This window comes from Empidonax traillii, unplaced genomic scaffold (genome assembly GCF_003031625.1).
Source record: "Empidonax traillii isolate 1590-97213 ecotype Southwest subspecies unplaced genomic scaffold, ASM303162v1 scaffold96:size1206935, whole genome shotgun sequence".
Taxonomy (NCBI): Eukaryota; Metazoa; Chordata; class Aves; order Passeriformes; family Tyrannidae; genus Empidonax; species Empidonax traillii.
The window spans coordinates 863,231-884,248 of NW_020955289.1; the positions used below are offsets into that span (position 1 = coordinate 863,231).

General features: G+C 35.8%; 1 protein-coding gene across 3 annotated transcripts in view; it reads left to right on the forward strand.

Moving 5' to 3' along the window:
* Positions 1 to 21,018, forward strand: part of TBC1D5 (TBC1 domain family member 5) — a 287,567-nt gene that overhangs the window by 155,918 nt on the left and 110,631 nt on the right. For all 3 annotated transcript variants that reach the window (XM_027881829.1, XM_027881828.1, XM_027881830.1), the window contains 4 exons: positions 2,144 to 2,232; positions 3,702 to 3,752; positions 3,841 to 3,910; positions 9,211 to 9,383. In XM_027881829.1, the coding sequence (XP_027737630.1) occupies positions 2,144 to 2,232; positions 3,702 to 3,752; positions 3,841 to 3,910; positions 9,211 to 9,383 (383 nt within the window). The remainder of the gene's footprint in view (positions 1 to 2,143; positions 2,233 to 3,701; positions 3,753 to 3,840; positions 3,911 to 9,210; positions 9,384 to 21,018) is intronic.

The following is a 21,018-nucleotide window of genomic DNA, read 5'->3' on the forward strand; positions in this document are numbered from 1 at the left end:
TTGTTTGAATATTTTTTCCACTTACATATTATTTAATCCTGGACCTATCTCCATATTTCTCCTGTTCCTTTCCCCCTTGGTGTGACCATAATATTTTAAGAAATCTAAACTTGTCAATTTGTAATCTAACTAATTTGTTGTGTTTTATGTCAGCTTCTGAAATCAAATAGCTATTGGATTCATTTTTTATGTTCCTAACTGAATTTCTATTTAGCCTTCATCTTTTGAAGTGGTTCCTAAAGTTTCAGAAATAATAGAAAGAGAAAGAAAACATCCAAACTTCAGCCCTACCATTGAGGCTATAGCAGTCGTCTCAATCCTGAAGAAATTAAAATTATACTGCATAGGATTTCAGTTGATGGCAAACAGAGAAATTGTCAAAACTCTTTTTTTTTTTCCCTCAACACTGCTAGGTATTGGGATTTGCTCTTAGCAACAGGAAAGATCACTAATAGGTATCCAAGCATACTCAAAACAGTTAATGATCTAGAGAGGGCTTCCACGTCTACCTCTTGAGTCAATTTGGACCACTTAAGGAAAAAACCCCATTATTTCTGATAAAAGGTTTTGGTAGTTAGTGGATCTGTTTGATACATATGAAGCTAATAATCAGCTTCATAAGCATATAACACTTTCATTGCTCATGTCTATCCATCACTGGAAGGGCTGGAAAAGCAAGTGCAGAGACTTCCTGGCTTGGAACTGCAAGTATAAAAGTAGAACGGCTCCTGACAGGGGACCCATCATGTACTCCTAACAGCAACCTGAAATGCTGATGAGCTTGATGGACCAGGCCCAGTGCTCTTTCTGCCAACAGGATAGTCTTCCTGGAACCCGTGTCTTGTCCAGGAGCTGGGACTGAGGCTCCACTTGGCGAAGCAGTTGCACCTTTGAACTGTAGCGCTGCTGGCAGCGTGCTCTTCCTGGGTGCTTGGCACCAAGCCCTGGCTGTAGTTGGTGTTTTTGGGCTGAGATCAGGAGTTGTCTTCCCTTGGAGTGATCCTTGTGTCCAGAGGCAACTCTTCATCCCACATCCCTTCCATCACTGAAAAGCTCCCCTTCTTTTGCATGGCTGAACCCTGCCCCAGACTGTAGCTTGCATTGCTCCTACCTGCTGTTCTAGTCCACCACTGGGATCCCAACTCCTCTGAGGTAACCAAATTCCCCACTTGTCATGCCCTAAATCCTCCTTTTCCCTGAGGTAACCTGAGGGAAGGGGCTGAATGTCTGCTGAAGATGAGGTTTCATTCTGCAGGCTGTAGTTGTACCTGTCAGTGCATTGCTGCTTGCCAGCTGGATTGCTTGTTTCCTGAAGCTGTTGCTTCTGCTCCTGATAACAGTTTGACAAGCCCCAGGTGAATCAAGGCAAATCAAGACTCCTCTTTTGTTCCTGTTGAGCTCTGGGTAAAAGTAGCTTCCAATACTGGCCCGAGTCCTTAACTGTCCACCCATTTTCTCTGTTCTGATTCCTTCATGTTTCTATATTTTTCCTGTAGCTTAATACAGATTGCATATGAAAGTATACTCTGCAGTGGAATAGTACTGGGGCTCCTATGCATTGTTTAATCATTGCTTAATGACTTTATTTTGAATGTTGACATAACAACTTAGAAAACCGAAAAACCCAGAAACTTACTTTAATTCTCATGTCCTTAGAAATGGGAGTTTCATTTTCTTTCCTAAATAGCTGCCCTTGTCTGCTTTAAAGCATACTGTTATGCTTTTGTCTATGTTGTTGGAACATTATAAAATAAAAAATAATTTTAAATTTTGTAATTTGTCCCTATTGCAGATCTTTATACTGTAGATCATGATTATAATTATCATAAATAGAATTCATATTTATGAACATAGATCTCGAAGTAAACTGCCAGGTGCAGGGTTGCCTACCATTGCGAATTTGTTGTGTGTTGTGCTGGAAAAAGGAAGAATAACTTGCTTCTGTATATTATAGAAGAATTTAATGGATTTAATCAGAATTTAAGATAAAAGCCATTGATTATGAAACCATTCTGTTAAGAATGTAAATGTTCATTCTTTTAGGTAGTCTTCACCTAATATTGCTGTGTGCCTGATGCTATGCATTAGGAACTATTATATGACTGAAAAATCTAATTATACTTTTGCTTCCTTTTATGTTTAGGGTATGCATGAACTTTTAGCTCCCATTGTCTTTATCCTACATTGTGACCACCAGGCTTTTTCACATGCCAGTGAAGCTGCACAACCAAGGCAAGCATTATGTTTTATTTGTATAGTATTAAAAACCCACTTTCTTAAAAAAATAAGTGAGTTGGCTGCAATATAATTTATAAATATGCATTCCATAATTCTTTGTTTATAATTCATAAATTGAAATCAGAAATCATTGCATCTTCAAGCTTAGATGGGAATGTCTTTATTTCATCTTCCAAACTGCAGCATCTGAAATTTACGCATTGTCCCTTTCACAGATATTAATTAGCGAAAAAATGGGGAGACAAGAAACCTAGGAAAAACTTTATTCAGAAAGCTTACCTGCAGTTTCACCTCGTTCTTATTGCCAGAAGTGGTTTCATTTTTGTCATTGCAGTGAGGAGAATGTAGGGAATTACACTCATAGAGCAGAAATTCCCACCACCTCTCGCTCCTCGTATCTTAAAAGGGAAGATAATCAATGTCAACAGATTGTTGTGATTGATATTACTTTCATCACCTGCAGTGTTGTGGCTGCAGTATCTGACTGTTCTTTGACTTAGTGGTAACATTAAGTTTAGCTATTGATTTTCCATTTCATTCAAATGTGTGTATGTAAATATAAATGCAATCATACACATATGTATGAAATATTACATTACATATGATTGTCAACCAAATTCAGATATGGCTTGCCCTATATGCAAGCCTTCTGTTTTTATTAAGAAACAAACAACACACACAAAAAAAGGTCTTCTTCCTGTGATATTTTGGAAATTTCATTTGTATTTTTTGCATTCCCTTTTGGAGTCCAGGAGGGAATAAAAAAATCAATGTAATTCTTTATACTATATAATATAACCTCTACTAGTACCCCTCAACATGAGTGCCCAAAGGCGGTTAAGCATAAAGATTATTTACAAGTGCATGTTTTTATTTAATGTCTGTCCTTAGATATCCTGAAATTACCTAGAAGATGCTCTTCAGTGCTAAATAACTTAAAATAAACATGTGTTATGCACAGCATTCTGTTCTATCCCCATTGAAAAAGTAGAGCTAAGCAGCAAAGTAGATGGAAAAGAGGTGCTGTCACTGATTAATTGCTGTTAAAGTACAATAAAAATACAGGCTATTAAAACAAAATAAATTAATGTTTTGATACTGCATATTTGACCAGTAACCATTTTTTTTTTTTGTTTGGGACAAACAGTGATAGATTGTGTAGCAATCAATTATTCTAGATCAAGCATATTCAAATAATACATTGTGACATTCAGTAATTTGTTATTTGGAATAATTAGATGGTTACTTCATTGTAGTACAGACAAGGCAGCTAATTTGTTTTTGATCTTTATAAAAAGGAAAGACTTCATTTGTTCAATGGAGTTGCTCTTTTTAATTAAAAAGGCTAGTTTTCTCATTTGCACTTTATATGAAAGTTGGCTTATAAATACATAATAGTATATGCAGAACGCTGACCAAAAATAAACATTCACATTTGGATTGTTGTCTGTTGCCTTTTTCAGTGAGGAAATGAAAGTTCTTTTGAATCCTGAATATCTGGAACATGATGCCTAGTAAGTTTTAACAACTTTCTTTACATTTAATTTGCTCTTATTTGTAACACGTTATTTTACACCAAGTTTCTTGGTTGTTCCCTTTCAGTGCAATGTTCACACGTCTTATGAAAACTGCAGAACATTGGTTTTCAACTTTTGAACAAGACAGTCAGAAGGTAAATATTGTTTTAAAGTGTATTTACTGTATTTTTAAGCAAGTATGAGTTTTAGTATGAATGAAGTTATTCAAAGCTAATAAGATATCTCTTAAACAACCTGGTTTTAAAGCAGGCTCAAACAAGTTTACAAAGGTACTTCAGAATTTGGTCATAAGCTCTTGAGGAAAGTCTTCCAGGTGAGAGTTCCCATCTGTTGAAAGATCACTTGGTAACCAAAAACCAAATGTGCAAACACAGATTTTTCTGTGTATAAGTGATGTTTGTAGCATTGGAAAGAGTGCCTGTCATAGGCACTTCTGTGTGCCCAAAACCTGTGTAAATGTCATGTTAAATAAATGCCTGTAGGCAGTGTTTAACATATTAAGGCTTGAATTGTTTTCAGCTGTTTACAATATAAACAATTTGCTGTGAAAGCAAAACTTTAACCATAGACTGTCCATCAAAGGTCAGAGTGCGTCTTTCCCTGACCTTTCCTCCATTTCCTTACTTTTTTTCTTCTTAGGCTATTCAAGCAGAGGGAAAGTCTGTGCCTTCAGATCTCTTGTGTATTGGTACAGACACCGCTGTGTTTAGTACGTTTCTCCTTTTCATAAGAAAGCTTTTGCTGTGTTCTGAGTTTAGTTCTACTGAACTCCCCATTGTGGGGACTCCCTAGAAACCATGTAGTCCTTGCCTGAAACTGTTTTTCGTGTATGGCATGAGGGACAATTTCCTCAGTCAATTACTCAAGATTTTCTTTGAATACTTTTTTTACTGTCTCTTTCCCCATGTACATTTTTCTCTTTTTTTAATTCTGAAAAATTATTTGTGTGATGGAGCATATTTAGAAGCTCTAGGAAAACACAGCAGTATTACATATATTGCCAAGACTTTCAATGTATTATATCCTGAAAGAGTTGGCCTCCAAAATTAGTTTCATTAGATTAATTTTCAGCATGTTTTACATAGCCCATAGAGTGGGTATCTAGAGTTAACAAAAAACTAATAGGAACTTAGTTGGGTTTGGGTGTCTGTATATGTGCACCAAAACCTATATTTGCAAGCTGTAATGAGGGAGTTTGAATGGTGGTTTTGCCAGTCTATTGAGGAAAAAGATGTTCACCCAAGACTTACATAAAGCATCTATTTTCTTTAAATATGTAAATATTTCTGTGTGTATATTTTAGTAGCTGTGGAGCATTGGCATCTTGGCCAAAACTATCTACACTTATAAATTACTATTTGCATTTTCATATAATTCTCAATAGCTAGCGATAAAGCATATGAGATACAAATTTTATGAACTTACTACATAGTCACTTTTATTTCAACAGTGAGGCTGTGAGATGCTTCTCTGAGCTCAGCTTTTCAAAATTCAGTGTATTCAAATGTATTTGTTACAATTTCTGTGACAGAGGTGGTAGAGTCTGAGGCTGAATTTTATTCCAGGCAATAACTAGGTCTGCTTACAGATTTGCAGTACTTGGGTAGAAGGTGAAAGTTTACATTGCCCTTTCCAGTCCTTTCATGGCATAAAAAATTAACAATGCAAAGATAATGGATTAAAATCTAGTTGTTTGTTCTTGTTCTTTGCAAACATGTATAATCTTTAATAATGCTTTCTTGTATATATGCCTTTTACAATCATGACTTTGAGGGTTAGCTACATAATAAAGTCTGAATCTTCACAAAGGAAGCAATGAAAGCATGTGCTCTGAGAGACATGTTACATTTTATAGCCTCTAACAGTTGGTTCCATTACACCCAAATGCCATTAGAGGAGCTTCTCCAGCTACTCTATTCCCTAGTGGTTAATGAGAGAAATCTGTCCATGGTTTATACTTGTTCTATGTCCTAGCCTCCCTTTACTACTGTAGCATTTGTTTCTTAAATGCGTGAATATATAAATTGTGTTAGTATTGAATACCAGCCATTCCGGTTCGTGTTGTAGTAGGTGATGTTTTAGGGCAGGATTTCATGACTTTGTTCTTAATACTTACCTATTTTTTCAGCCTCATTTCACTGGTATTCATATTTAAACTGTTCTTAGAACTGAATCTGATGCTCTCCTGTAAACGATATAGCACATTCTCAGCCATCCCTCTTTTTCTCTTTTTGTCGTGAACCGCATCCTTTTGGAATTGATCATTTATATTTCGTGTTAACAATAGGTGACTGAACACATGCACTCTTAATTTTTTCCAAGACTTAGAAGCTCACAAAAAGAAAAAGGGTGTTTCCTCTCATGTGGCAAATTAATATATAGTGAGTATGGGCAGGGTACCACCTCCACTTGTCTTTTGTGCTTCAGGCACAGGCATTGCGAGTCATTTCTAGTTAAACATTTTGGCGGCTTGGCTGTATTAGTTTATTTGAGCATCTTTCTGTTTGGGCTGTTTGCTTCACACCAGCTATGTGATTTTTTGGAGCAGCTTCAACTGACTAGAGGTATTGTCATTTTCTCGACCAAATTGCATGAGAGTAGACAACAGACATGACATCGTTGCACTCTCGTCATCCACCGAGCTCTTGGTAGAATGCACCGAATCAGGAGGCATGGACAGGCAAGGCTTTGTTATTGGTTGCAGCTGCTGTCCTCACAGATTCTGTCATGCTTTGAAGATTTCTGTTAATGGGGTTAATTTCTGAGATGCTGATAAACTGCATTTTGATGGATACCATTTACTTATCTCGTATTTTTAAAAATGGCAAGCCAGCATATACTATTGGATGCACTTAGCTGTGTTTGATAGTCAGTCAGTCTGACAGTCAGCAATGTGTCAGTGCTGCATTATGCCAAGGTGCACAAATGCTGCAAGTGACAAATAACTCTGGCTTTGGCACAGAGGAAGCTTGCATTAGTTTTGATATTCAGAATCTTTTGACACTTGAGCCAGTGTTTAATAGTCTGTCTTGTAATTTTGTAAAGATGGCTTTAAACCCACAGGCAACTAATGATGTAAAGACTAATCAGAGTAACTAGCTAGTCTTCTCATATTACAAGTTCAAATAAGTAGAGAGATTCTGATGTTGAGATTTGCATACAAGGTTCTATATAATCAAGAAAAGCTTAAAATCATAGATCTTTTGAGTCATCAGAGTTACAAATGCATGTAGTGGCCAAGGGGAAGCTAAAGTCTAACTCAGATAAACCAGAATAAAGTTCATACCCCAGATGAGTGCCACTGATAGAATATACAGTGTACGAATCTGTGCAGTTACAGACTTCTTAGGTTCAAAGATAAATTTATATGTTTATGCGAAAAATTACTATAGACTGGCATTTAACGTTAAGGTAATGTTATTATATCATACTGTAAGAGTGGGTTTCTGAATAGAAGGAGATTAGTAGATACCCATTTTCAATATTTTGCATTCTAGCATATGACCACGAAAATAACAAAATTAGTCTGAAACAATAGGAAATAGCCATACAATGGAGAAATAAAAATCAAGGTAGAAAGAAGGCTGCCAGCTTGGTAATTAAGAAGTTAATAGAATAATTTTTATAAGACAGTAGGAGAAATATCCTTTCTTAACATACCTGAAGCTGTGAAGAACTTCAGTATTTAACTAAGTATCAACATTGCTTGTTAGCCTCTGAGATGCTAAATGTTTTAAATTCTGATTTGTTAGAACAGCAAAGATTTTAAATGAATGTGTGCCATTTCATTGAGCTTTATTTGACAGTATGAGGGAGTTTTTGTCAAGTGATTTGCTAGAGCATCTTAAATGAATATGTCTTGGTATCACAATAGCATGGCAAAACCACCATACTATAATAGACAGATCAGTCCCTTTGCTGCAATTGCCATAGCAATGCAACAATTAAGCAGATTTTAAGATACAATTTATAATCAATCAAATCCTTAAATAGAAACATTTTACCTGAAATCACTGCTCAGCATCATACCATATTTTCTGAAGTACAGAAATGGAATAATTAACCAAAAATATTTTAAGCAAAGGAGGGCAATATAAATACTGGGCTTTTTGGTAGAAATTATTAAATGTTCACTACCCACTTGACTGTTAAACCAGGTTGTAAATGATTTTGAAATATGGCTAGGTTTTTTCCTAGTGCCTGACATGCTGATATGGAGAGAATGGGGTTGAAAAGGGACTATAACCAAAGGAAACAACCTTGAGGATAGTTTATATGGCAAAGACAAACTTTTTTTTGTTATTAAATGTTAAAAATAATGTTCTTTTCACTGTATCAAACCAGGTGAAATTATCTTTCAACAGTTTAAACTGTAATGAAGTCTCTTGAAATTATTAACCCTTTGAGCTTGATAATGCTTCTCTGTCAATATACTGAACAGAAAGGTAGAAAAACAGAACTGTTTTTTGAAGTGAAGGTTTTGGGTCAGAAATCACGATGACAAAATGCAGCAAAGTCATTGCAAAAACCTTCTCTTCTTACTGTTCCCATTTTCCCTCTTTTATAACTTTAACATCGTTTCTGACAGCTTAATTCTCTATTTCCTTGTCCCCCTGTTCTTCTCTTGATAGGTTTGACTTGTTTTTTTTTAATTCTCATCCTCCTTTTTACATGTTTCCTATTCAGGTCCATTCATTACTTGCTGCATTTCTTTCTAAGCATTCTGTCTTGTCTTCAATAATTTTTCACTCTTTTGCAAGAAGAACAAATTTAAAGCAGTATAATGTTCAGGGATGCTAATAGTCCACTAATTTTCAGTTGGTGTGTGTCATATTGTAGATCATGACATAGTTTGCACAACTCGTAGGTCCAACCAACTGCCTTATAACCATCAAGTTCATCTCATTGTTCATTTTCTTTCTTCTTTTAAAAATGTTGTAATGCGTTATCAAAACTGTGTAGATTTTGAGGTACAGCCACCAGATATTCTGAGCAAGGGAAGCCTGTTTAGAAAGGATTGTTTGAAAAGAAGTTATTTCCTATTTGGTATGCGATTTATTGTCCTCTGAGGGCATATATTCTCTACTGAGTTACCGTTCATCTGCTTTGTTCTGGACTTACTCAGTCTGCTGATATTAAAGCTAAAATAAAGCTGTCAACACTTTGTCGGAGCATGAAAAGTAAAGCATGCACATAAAAATTGATGTGCAGAAATGAGGGGCAATCCTTGGCATTCCTGGGAAGGGGAATCCCACCATACCTTCCACAGAAGCGGATACTTGAGGTTTCTCTTTCGTTTTGAAAGAAATGAGTTATTACTCTGTTTATTTGGAAGCCACTGATTGCAACAAACGAAATCTCTTGTACACAATCTCTTTAGACAGTAAGGCTTCATGGATGTTCTTTTTTTTCCCACTCTTTTCTGTGTCTGCAGGAGAAAGATGTGATGATTACACCTATGCCATTTGCAAGGCCACAGGACTTAGGCCCATCTATCGCTATTGTAGCAAAGGTAAACCAAATTCAGGATCATCTGCTGAAGAAACATGATATTGAGCTGTACATGCATCTGAACCGACTGGAAATTGCTCCACAGATTTATGGCCTGTAAGTGTTGGCAAAGCCTTATTTAATTTAATTCCTCAGTTTCTTTTTGTTTCATTATATTAGGACATTTTTCTCCTTAAATTTTGGATTAGAGGAATGGGGCTAAAAAAAAATTACCTCTTAGAACTTATTTGATTTGCAGCATTACAGTAAATGACACCCCACTGTTGCATTTGTGACAGTGGTATTCCCAGAGCAGCTAAGGTCCATTCAGCTACATATTTGAGACCCTGATGAAGACTCCCATCGCAGTCTGTATTTACATACTGAGTCAAGTACGTAGTCTACCTGTAGTTTTCCTATGAGAACAAAGGGGATAATAGGACACAAAAAAATGATTAGCGTTGAGCGGTTTATTTACTTCATTTTAACACCAGTTCAGTATCAGTGAACTTTTCCCTATTGCGATAAAGGAGGTTTGGATACTAACAATAGGGGGGGGGAGTAGGGGAGCAGGTAGAAAGTTAAGGCACAGATATAATAAATTGTCTGTGTACCAAGTAATCCCCAGTAGTTCTTTGTCCATTAAGCTGCTTCATATCCAATCTGCTGGTTGTGTACTGCCATTCCAGGGGGTCTTATTGGGCCTGGTGTGACGTTGCATGTGGCCTTATCCATGTGTTTATGCTGCACTGAATCCAAACCACTTCTGGCTGCTATAGTCAGTCTGGGTCAATACAGTGTGCAACTTGGACAAACCATGAATAACTATGAATTGACTGTGGTTTTGAAGAAACATTTTGCCTTCATTGTTTGGAATTTTAAGACGTTTGATTCAATTTGATCATTCCTTAAGGATTTGGCAAGCCATATGTGCAGTTGCAGTGACAGAAAAATGACACTTTTTTAATTATTTTTTGCGGTGATTTAAAGTAAGATTGGCTTTGCCTTAAGTGAAAAAAAATCATTTATAGGTGTGAATTTCTAAATGTAATTGTGGATTAAATATAACATCTCAACAGAAAATGTGGAAAAGGAAGGAAAAGATGACTGTGTAAATGTCAGGCCATAACTGCAATACTTAACACTGAAGTCTAATTTGATGTTACCATAAAATGAAAAAATGCTGCAACATAGTATACTCTCAAAAGAGTTGAACTAAGACCAAGTGGCGGTCCCAGATTTATTAATAATTTATATTAGGAAGATAAATGTAATTCTACAAAACTTACTTAAATACATTTTATAGGTATGGGTTACAGGGAGAGGAAAAATAACCAATTAAACTCAAGGTATTAAAAGTATGAAGAGGACAGACTGTCCTATTACAATATTTTTTGCATAGGGTAGTGTTGTGTATTTTCTTAATATCTTCACTAATCTGGAAGAGAAAGCATGCATCCCTAATAATCTTCGAGGTAGTAATGAATAAGTAGGCAGTATAAATATCAAGGAAAACAAAAAGACTGTGTTTCTTTTTCATGAAGGCTCATGAAAACAAACAGAAAATAAAATAAGATAAACCTCAGGAATTTGCAAACAGATATTTTGGGGCAAAAATAATTTGTAGTGTAGTATTCACTTTAGTTTAAGATTTTGCCTTTCAGTTAGAGAAATAGTTGAAAGAAAAAATTATACTTTAGCTCAAAACATAACATTATAATAACAGAAGAACGATGCAGTCTGGTGTGGCATAAATAGAACTGAATCTGAATAAAGAAATTTACAGTTAAGAGAATGAATTATGAGAGAAAGCTTCAGGCTGACTATCAGGAAAACCTTACTAACAGGGAGCTGTTAGACTGTAAAATAATATATCAAAATTAACAAAGGAAAAACCATCAGAGTATTTTAAAGACAGTCTTTGAAAAGCTCTCAGAAATGGGTAGTATCGTAGAGATGGAGTCTGCACTGGCAGAAGAAGAAAGTAGGTTGCCTGTGAGGTCATATCCTTCTCTGATTTCTGATTTCATATAGAGGACAGGAGAAAAAGAAAGGGAAAGGAACATGACTGTGTTGTATTATTCTCACCTTTAATGATGTCTGAACACTTCAGAGTAGTAATTTCCGGTAGTGAGCCAGCTGACAGTCTCAGATGCTGGATCTTTTTCTGTATTTAGCATTTCTTGAACTAGAAACAGCATTTCTTAAACAAGATAGGTTATTAATAATTGCTAAACCTAACCCAAGTGCTGAATTTATGTGAGTTTCTTGTTGAAGTTTATTGTTTTGCTGAAGTTTGTTGGATTTGCCAATAGTAAATATTCATCTGTCAGCCTTGATATCGCTCAAAAAATATACAAATGGTAGAAGGAAGACTGGGATCTCTCCTCAGAAGATATTATGACATTCCTGGAGAAGAGGATCAACATGAAAGGGTTGTGTTTAATGGCAGTCTCCCCTAAACTGAACAAGTTATCCAGTTTACTTATTTTAAAATGTAGTATTTTGTAGTTTGCATCCTTCTATAACCTTCTGGGGCAAGGTAGAAACAATACTTTGTGTTTTCGTACAGCTGATTCCATCCTTTGATGTTTACAAATACTTCTTTCTATTTTTCAAACACTAGCGAAACTTGTTTTGCTGGGAGGTCAGATACCCTACTGGGTTGTACATTTCCATGTTCAGAAACTGTCCTCTAAAATAAAATGTGGTTATACTCTTCCTGAGGTTATGCAGTAAGCGTGGTACGACTCGTTAGTTGTCGTTGCTGCCCAGTAGTGCAAAGGTTGTATGCTGGTTTTGTGGAAAAGTGTACTCAGTGTGTTTATCATATCCATGTGAAAAATCTTTGTTTTTTCTTCCTCAGTTAGTCCTCTGCAACCTGCAGTGTCATTCGCCTCAGCCAGGTGTGCCATACTGCACGCTGGGAGGTGCTGCCAGTTGAGAAGTCTTTTCTCTGGGTAGTTTATGTTTTGAAGTTTTAACTCAGGACAGTAGATTACCTTATGTTCCAGAGAGCATCAGTGAACAGACTTCACGTTACCAGCCTATCTCATTTCATTGCTGATATACTCTGTTAGGTATAGCGAGGTATCCTGGGGTCCTGGCTATGCCGTATTTCTGTGCTCTGGTTGTTCAACTTGGTATCATAGACAGTAGCAGCCTTACCACAGGGATCTCTGTAGCTGGAAATTTTGCGAGACTGTACTTTCATTCACTTGCAGTCAGCTGCTGCTTATCCCTGTGATAATTATTCAACTGCTATTAATACCAGCCGAAATGGAACCAGCAATACAGAGATAAAGGCTTTGTGCTTTATCGTTTCTTCCCTCTTCTTTCTTTGCCATGTCTCTAGCTTGTTGTTGGACCCCAAGATAATGTTTTGGAGAATAACATTGTTTCATGTTCCTAGTAGCACTGTGAATAGTGTACAGACTAACCAAACTGTAAAAATTATCTAATCATCATATCCAATTTTGTACTTTGTAAAGTAAAGTATAAGAATGGCTTGAAAATAAAATGGAATTGATTACATTAACAGTTCAGAGACATGTTTCCTGATTATAAACTTTTATCTAAATCAAAATAAAAAAATTCTGAGATTGAACAAAAAGATTGGATACTCTGAAGAGTTGACAGATTGAATATTCAGTTTAATTGTAAAATTAGATGAGTTAACAATGATTAATGTCCTAGATTAAATGGTACTCTGATGTTAATTTCTTTGACCCTTACATCTAATTCATGTTGAAGTACAAAATAATTATTGCAAAACCATTCTGCATTTTCTGCAGTGGACAGTCTTTGCAGTGACAAATTAAGCAGGTTATGCTCTCAGCTTGAAAAAACAGGGTTTAAGGAAAATCTTCATATACCTGTATTTTAGGACATTTTCTTCCATTTAAAGTAATTTCTAATGGAGGACTTCTTTTACATTTCACTGAAAAGGTGAATCAATTGGAAAAGTCCCATAGAATATCATTATTACTACTTTATTTTATGTACTGAGGTTGAATTATATTGCATCAAATGAATTTCTCATAGAACTGTGTGCAATAAGTACAGCCAGATCATGTAAATATATATTATACAGTTGTATAGAAATAATACGCAGAAAGATAATGACAAGGCATAAGCATAAAAAGCTTTATTTAAGAACAAAAATTAACTGTTGGCATAAAGTCGCTAGCTTGTGCATCATAACAGTGATGACAGTATTATATTGGTAAAGCAAACTCTTTCTAAGCACATATCCAACAGACAATAAAGCACATGCAGAAGTGAGCGTAAATATTTCATGGTAGCTTAATCTCAGTGCAAAAATGGCCTTCTTAGAACATTCAGCTCCGATGACTTTGCCTCCTGCTGCCGCTCTGCTTTATGATGATCAATCAGACAGACACACTGCCTACTGCGGCTCGAGATGCAGTTTCAGCCCTTTAGGCTGGTACCACCATTATACTTCAGGAAGAAGCCTATCTCGTGAAGCAAAGAAATAGAAAACAAAAGAGAAGGATACAAACTTAGGTTGCGGGGAAACCAGATATGAGCATAGGTTTGAAGATAGCATTGGAAAGGTTATGTTACGGTAAAGTCAACAGCAGATGTGCTGCTCCACTATTACTATTCTTAGTTGCTTTGCTATGAGCACTGCTGTGGGGCATCCACCTGTTTTAGTTTCTTGCCCATGCCATTATGGTACCAGGCAGTATTCTTTTCCATAATCAAATTGGTCTCTGGAGGAAGAATTTAAAGGATTTTACCTGTGTAGTAAAGGAACATAAATCATCGTCATTGTACCGGGAAAAAAAAAAAAATTCCACTACTCACAAGCATAAGTACTCTTCATGATCTACAGAAAAGGTAGATCAAAGATCAGTCTTGCTAAGGAGAACTTTACAGATCATTCAGGATGCCTGAGTTTATTTTGGATTCTCACACTTCAACTAAAAGAAATGAGATAATATATGGCATGGTCCAAACCCATTACATTTCCTCTGTAGCTTTTAATCCAGTATCATCAATCAATTGGACAGCAATTATAATGAAAGCAACTTTGAGCTATTGTGCCTGTAAGTAGGGGAACCACCAAAATCTGACCTTGCTGTTAAAATAAGTGAGTATCTAGCAATGGCTGTGACTAAGCAAATACAGAGTCTTTCCGAACAATGTAATAATTCTCATTTGAATGTCCAGGACCAAATTAATCCTGAACTTAATATCTGGAATTGCTGATATTTTCCAGTAATTATTTTCTGTTTGACTTTAAACAAAGCGTTATCTATAAAACAGATTTTAATGGAATATATATCCCAGCTATGTCAGTAGAGAGCTTGTTAAGGATTTAATGCCAGATGAACAAACCTTTTTAAGAAAGGCTACTGTCCACTGTTGGTCCCACAAATTAAGAGATACAGTCTACTGAATTTTTAAATAGAGCTTTTGGGGGCTGACTCAGACATCTGAAGACTTTACTATGAATTCTATCTTGCATAGTGAAGAAGGTACTGTAAGAAGAAATCTCTAAGTTGAAAGTTAGGTGACAGAGGGAAACAAATCTAGACCTACTTTAGAAAACTACAGTGTATTTTGATGCAGACAGGGATTGCCTCACCTGCTGTTGACATACCAGTTGTACTGCAGTGATTTACTTACTTCCTCTGTGCAAATAAATGAGGACAATCCTTGAAGATCGGGGTAGGTGTCTTACCTTCAGGCAGCAAGCAAATCCTGCTTAACTCTAGAAGGTAGAGTTTTCCTCTTTTGAACTGAGGCTACTCACCCTTTTGTGTTCTTAAATGATAGATATCTGTTCCTCATTGTTGAGTTTCTCGAAAAAACTTTCTAGTAAATTGACTGAAAAAATATAGATTTGATTTTGTGCTGCTTCTTGTTGTGTATTAGGTTGAAAATTACAGTGTGATGAACTTCCGATTTTATCCTTTTACCCAACTGTCACAAACAGTATTTTAGTCATACCTTTGACTTAAGATTTTAACATATAAATAATGTAAAAGCCCACTCTATAAACAGAACGAAGGATTGGTTGAGGTGTCAAAAGTGTTCGTCAGAGTTTTACTCTCCTGCTGCATAATTATGTGCTGAGATGATAATGAGTAGTACTGGATGTCTGTGAGGATGGAATGCAGATTTGTCATTTTGTTGCTCCTTGGTGCAGGTGATGTGCTTCCCATATAAAATACAGGGAATTATCTTTATCTGGGAAGGAAACAGGCAAGAAAGCTTCCATTTTGACTTTTATCACATACCTTTAAAAAAAAAGTCTGGTGGCATCCAAACATAAGTAGACTTAAAGATCGGTGGATTTCAGTAGAATTAGTATCTTCTGAAATCTGTGATGAATTTAGTGGGAATATATAGAGGGAAGTTTGAAAGGCTGTTTTTGTTTGTTTTTTTTTTCTTTTAACTTACGTGGACAATAGCTGTTGACTGTAGAAGCAGAACAATGTATGGAGAAGTTCTACTCTAGTAAGGAATTTAAGGTGCCATATATCAAGTATTTACTTCTCCTTTGCTCTCTTTTTACTTAAATCACATCAACTCTTCAGGTTAACCAGCACTGTTTAGTTTAGTGCATCATTTTCTTTCTTTCAGTCTAAAACATGGAACTTAGTCTAGAAAACTCATGTTGGAAATTGGTACAAAAAAGGCCATAAGTAGGTCAAGGAACTGTTGCAGAAAGTAATTATCTCAGCATATGCCTAGGAAATGGAACTGTGCCAACATGTCTGTGTTGACATGATGTTAGGAGGCAAAATACAGCACTTTGGACTTAAGCATTTGATAGTAACCAAAGCATTTCGCGTAGAATCCAGGCCTGTGGGTATTTCATGGTTTGGTTAACCAGTGCTTCATCCTCACTGCTTATTATTACCTTGTCTGTCTGAATCAAGTTAGTATGGTACATGCAAACACAGGTGACTAACAAGCCCTTCATTTTTCTGTGAAGACATACCTCTAGACATTATAATGAAGTAATGAAGAGAACCATGTGCACCATCCAGCAGGGAAAGATCATCCTGTCATTGGTCCTTAAGGTAAAAGTCAGTATCCAGAGGTAGTCTGAAAACTAATAGAGACTGAAGTTCACCCTCAGAATCTTTTGCATCATCTTGATACACATAAAAAAGAGCCGCAGAAAGAGGAGCTTCTGCTAGAATGCAAAGAAAAGCCTCAACAAGAGAAATAGAAAGAGATAGTAAACACAATTTAATGCCTAAATTGTAAAATTTAGAAGTTACCACAACTGGGATCTAGTGGGTAGAGCAGATAAGATGATTTTGTTCAAAATCTTTAAAAAAATTACCATGAAATACTTAAATGCATAACATAGGCCTGGTGGAAGCAGAGGAGATAAATTTCATTAAATTCATTTTTAAAAAGTGTTTCATACTTTTTCATTATTCCATGTCAGAACAAACTGGGCCATTTTGGATTTTCATAGATGGGGAGAAGGATGACAAGGAGTGACATTTGAGAAAAAAGCAATAGTTTGCGAACTGCCTTAAGATGTGAGATGACAACTTCAGGGATAGCACAGTCTTCAGTCTGAATCTCTCTTGGCCTAGGAGGACATGTTCATCATCTAGCTCTTTGGGGTCATTTTCATCTGAGTCCTTAGTTTTAGCAGAAAATTATATCCTGAAACCACAATTCATCCCTAATGAAAATGTTGTTGAAAATTAGTGAAATGGTAATTCTGTAGGAATATGGCCAGTCTGCATTTTCTCTAAAGGCATCTGATTGCCCAGTAGAATACAGTTAATTGAGAAAATAAAAGGCAGTGTAGTGTCAGCACTGGGAAGAATGCTTCCTTTTTGCCTTTTCTCCCTACCAGAGTAATAGTTCATCTGGTAGTCAAGTTAGTCTGCCTCTTGTTTCCACTTCAGATACCAAACATAGTTCTTGGATAGCCATTTCTACCCCTATGGACAGTGCTCTCCTCACCCTTCAGTCTAACCCGATGTTACAGACTGAGCTGAGGGGGCTGGGGTGGAAGAGTGGAGAGTTCTGCAGGCAACCTGTGTAATTGCGTTATATGTTCTAAATCTTCTCTGGCAGTTCTTTTATTGGGAGTTCTAGAGTTGGAAAGATATATGACAGCATTGGAAGTCTGTGCAACAGGAAAGGATCCTGCCCTGAAAATAATGCAACAGTCTATCCTAACATTTAACTGGGTGACCTGGATAGTAGTTCTCTGACCTCATGAACCTCTTTCCAACATCTTGCTAGAGTTGTAGAAGCTTCATCAATTAAAAAAAAACCTTGTTCCAAATAGATGCATGCCTTGAGTATCTTTTCTGGTTCTGATATGGTTTTGAGCAAGAATTTTTCAGAGTATCCTATGAAATATTAAAGCAAACCATCCATATCTGAAAAATAAAATCCATTAACACAGGTCACAGGAATAGGTTGCTCAAGTGTAGTGCTGTTAATTAGGGTGCACAATTTTGTGTAACTTTTGCATATTGTATGAATTCACAATATTTTAGTCTAGGTAAAGCATGAGAAATTATGTTTGAGAAACATTTCTAAGAATAGAATTATTTCACCAAAACTAATGCTGTAAGAATGGGGAGACTATTTCATCACTCCTTGTACTAAATGTAATAGCACAAGGCCCTAAAGGGTTAAGTTACTTAACTTAGCATGAAGCTTCCACAGATAGAGCAAGAAGAGAAAATCTGTGCACAGCATTGCAAAATAGAATTGGTCTAGTGAAAAAGAACAAAAGCAGATAAGACTTAAGAGCTGGTTTCCAATACATGTTTTGAAATCAGTGAATGAGTCATATCTGAATTTTTACAGAAAGCCAGGGGCACTGCTCTTCTGTTTTCTTCCTCTGAAAACACTCTTAACATACCATTTGCAGGTTGAGATCAACTTCCAGAGATGATTCCCTTGAATTTCCAGGTAACACTGTTTATAAGGAAAAAAGGCAATGGATGCAACTAGACCTTGCTACTCAGTATTGAATGTATTGGCAGCAGAACAGTAATTCTTCCCAAATTTCAGAGAAGCAAAGTGTCATTACCCAATATAACATCAGCTTGAGAAGTCCCTGAGAGAACATTGCCTATCATAGACCTTTACACTGTCATCTGTCACATCTAATGATCTGCTTTTCTTTACTTTTTATCACCTTATTTGAAATTGGGACCATGTTAGCATATTTCCTTTGATTGCTTTTCATACATTTTATGTACGTGAAGTCTGAAAAAGTGTCCAGTAAAATGATCTTTGAATGCCGCACAAGCAATATCTTTTGGTATTGAGAAAGGGGAAAGAGAAAAGAAATTTCATCTTTTCTGTGTTTTAAGCTCACAATATAATATAATGTAATAAGCTATACAATAGTGAAACTCCCCCTGCTTCTGATTGCTATTAATCCTACCAGTAATGCTACCAAGTTTTTATTAGCAGAAGTGGATAAGTTAGTAAAAATTATTTTGGTACTTTGAATCTATATATATACCCCCATGTGCAGTGTAGCAGCAGAATTGTGTACTGTGTTTTATATTAAATATTGTTACAGTGTTTAAATCAAAATTCCACACAACATCTAAACACAGTCTTTAGCTGTTTACAGCTTTTATCAGTAAATGTTGTGTGAGCTGTTAGAGTTTATCTTGGGCTTTGCAGTTTATTCCATTTTTCCTAACAAGTACGTGTGGGAATGATGTGCAAAACCATTAATATCAGGTTTGGGTTTTTTTTACTTATGCAAGTACAATTAGGTAGAAGTATATGGAGCATCCTAAACCAGAGAATTCTCATTGCTTTACTTACCTGTGAAAGAAATCATGGAGGAGTAATCAGTCAACAGAAGAAAATATAACCAGTTCTCACAGAAAGTTTGCAGCATACCAGTGTGCTTTAAATGTATAAACATTTATATTTGTACAGACTGAGCAGTAGAAAAGATAATTGTATCTTTGACCTTAGCAATTCATATATCAGTATTAGTGGTTTGACATGCTACTTATTGAAAAATTGTTTAAAAGAATTGAAATAGATTTAATTCTCCTTTTTCTTATTTCAATAGCTGTAATAAGAAAAACCTTTTTAATGGTGCAATCCCAAATCCAACTAAAGTACTTCGTTATACATCCTGCTTTACTGTGCATCTGAGCTCTGGGACTCTTCACACCGAAACACATCCCCTAATTTATCTTCTGTCTAAACTATTTCTTACATTATGACTCTGTGCTGCAGCCTTTGATATTCCCTGTGACATCATGAGACAGCTGTGTTACATTGTGTTTAAGCAGTACTAAACCTTTAAACTTTAAACGAATATTTTTCTTCTCAGAGGTATAAATAGAATATGTAATAAGCATCTGTGGGATATGCAATTAATGTCACTTGTGAGGAAAGACCTTCATGATGCACTTGGGTTTTGGCACTCTTAAATTATGAGCTCTTTACTACACACATGGGATAAATTCCATATCCCCCAGATGCTTATTATGTATCTTCCATCTCCCTTAATTCCTATTAGCTGGATTAGTAGTTGTTGTGATGTTGAGGTTTATGGTAATTTAACTGGGGTGGTTCTCAGTGATCAATAAATAAACTTCAGAAGTTTAGTAATTTTTATTTTCTAGCAATTCTAGTTTGTATAGCTGTAACAGTTTACATTAACTGTTATACCAAAAACTTTGGTCATCTGTGCATGCTGGTCTATCCATTAACTAAATTTCCAAATAAAGCAAAATATTTCAGTAGCAAAAAAATGAGCTGAATTGCGATATTGTGGCATGACCAAGATGGGGATATTTTCTTTAGCATCCACACATGCTAAAAAAAATACTTTACATAGAGAATAAATATTTTTTGTTAAATGATGATATTATTAATGTTCTAGTCACAGTCATTATCTGGAGAGTTTGTCAAACTGGTACAGAATGACCTAGATTAGTTGTCAACTCAGGAGCAAATAAGATTTTTAAAAGACTCAATAAAGTCCAGTGATTAATTGCTATATATTCTGATTCATGCCTATCCCATTTTATCTAATTTAATAAAAGTCTAAAATGATGATTAATCCTTTCACATCAGCAGTTGCTGGTACATCCATTACATGACCAATCTGAATTCCTCTGCCAAGGAGTTAACTACTATTTTGAACTTGGTGTGAAAAATATCATTATAAATTTCATTAACCTGATCATCAAATTTAAAAAAGTCAACTCGTAAAATCCATTACTACATATCATGCATCGAAGATTAAAAACTGGTCCTTAGTGGGCAGGAATAGCCAGGATTTAATTCCCACAGCATATGTTTAAAGTGCTCATATGACATTATTGTATCTGTAATTATCAGAATTTTATGTTTATTAACCCAAGTGAATTAAGAATCTTGTTTTGTGTAGAATTTAGCATGCGTGTTAAATTGACCATTAATTCAGAGCTTATCAATGTATATGTATTTACTACAAATGGAAAGATATTTGTTTAGCATATTGTAATAATTCTAGCATTTAGTGAATTGCCTTCCTTTAATTTTTTCTTCTCAGATAGAGTAATTTACTTTTTCAGTGCTTCCAGTTGGTTATCTTTGTGTGGATCCCCGTGGGTGACAGTGATTTAAATCTTGATTCAAGTAGTCTTTCTGTGGGAAACTTGGAGTATTTCACGTTTGCACTGTGTCTCAGCTATGACTGTATCTTCTTCTTCACTCAGATATTTTTTTCCCGCTCTAACACTGTTTATTCTTCACCGCTGCC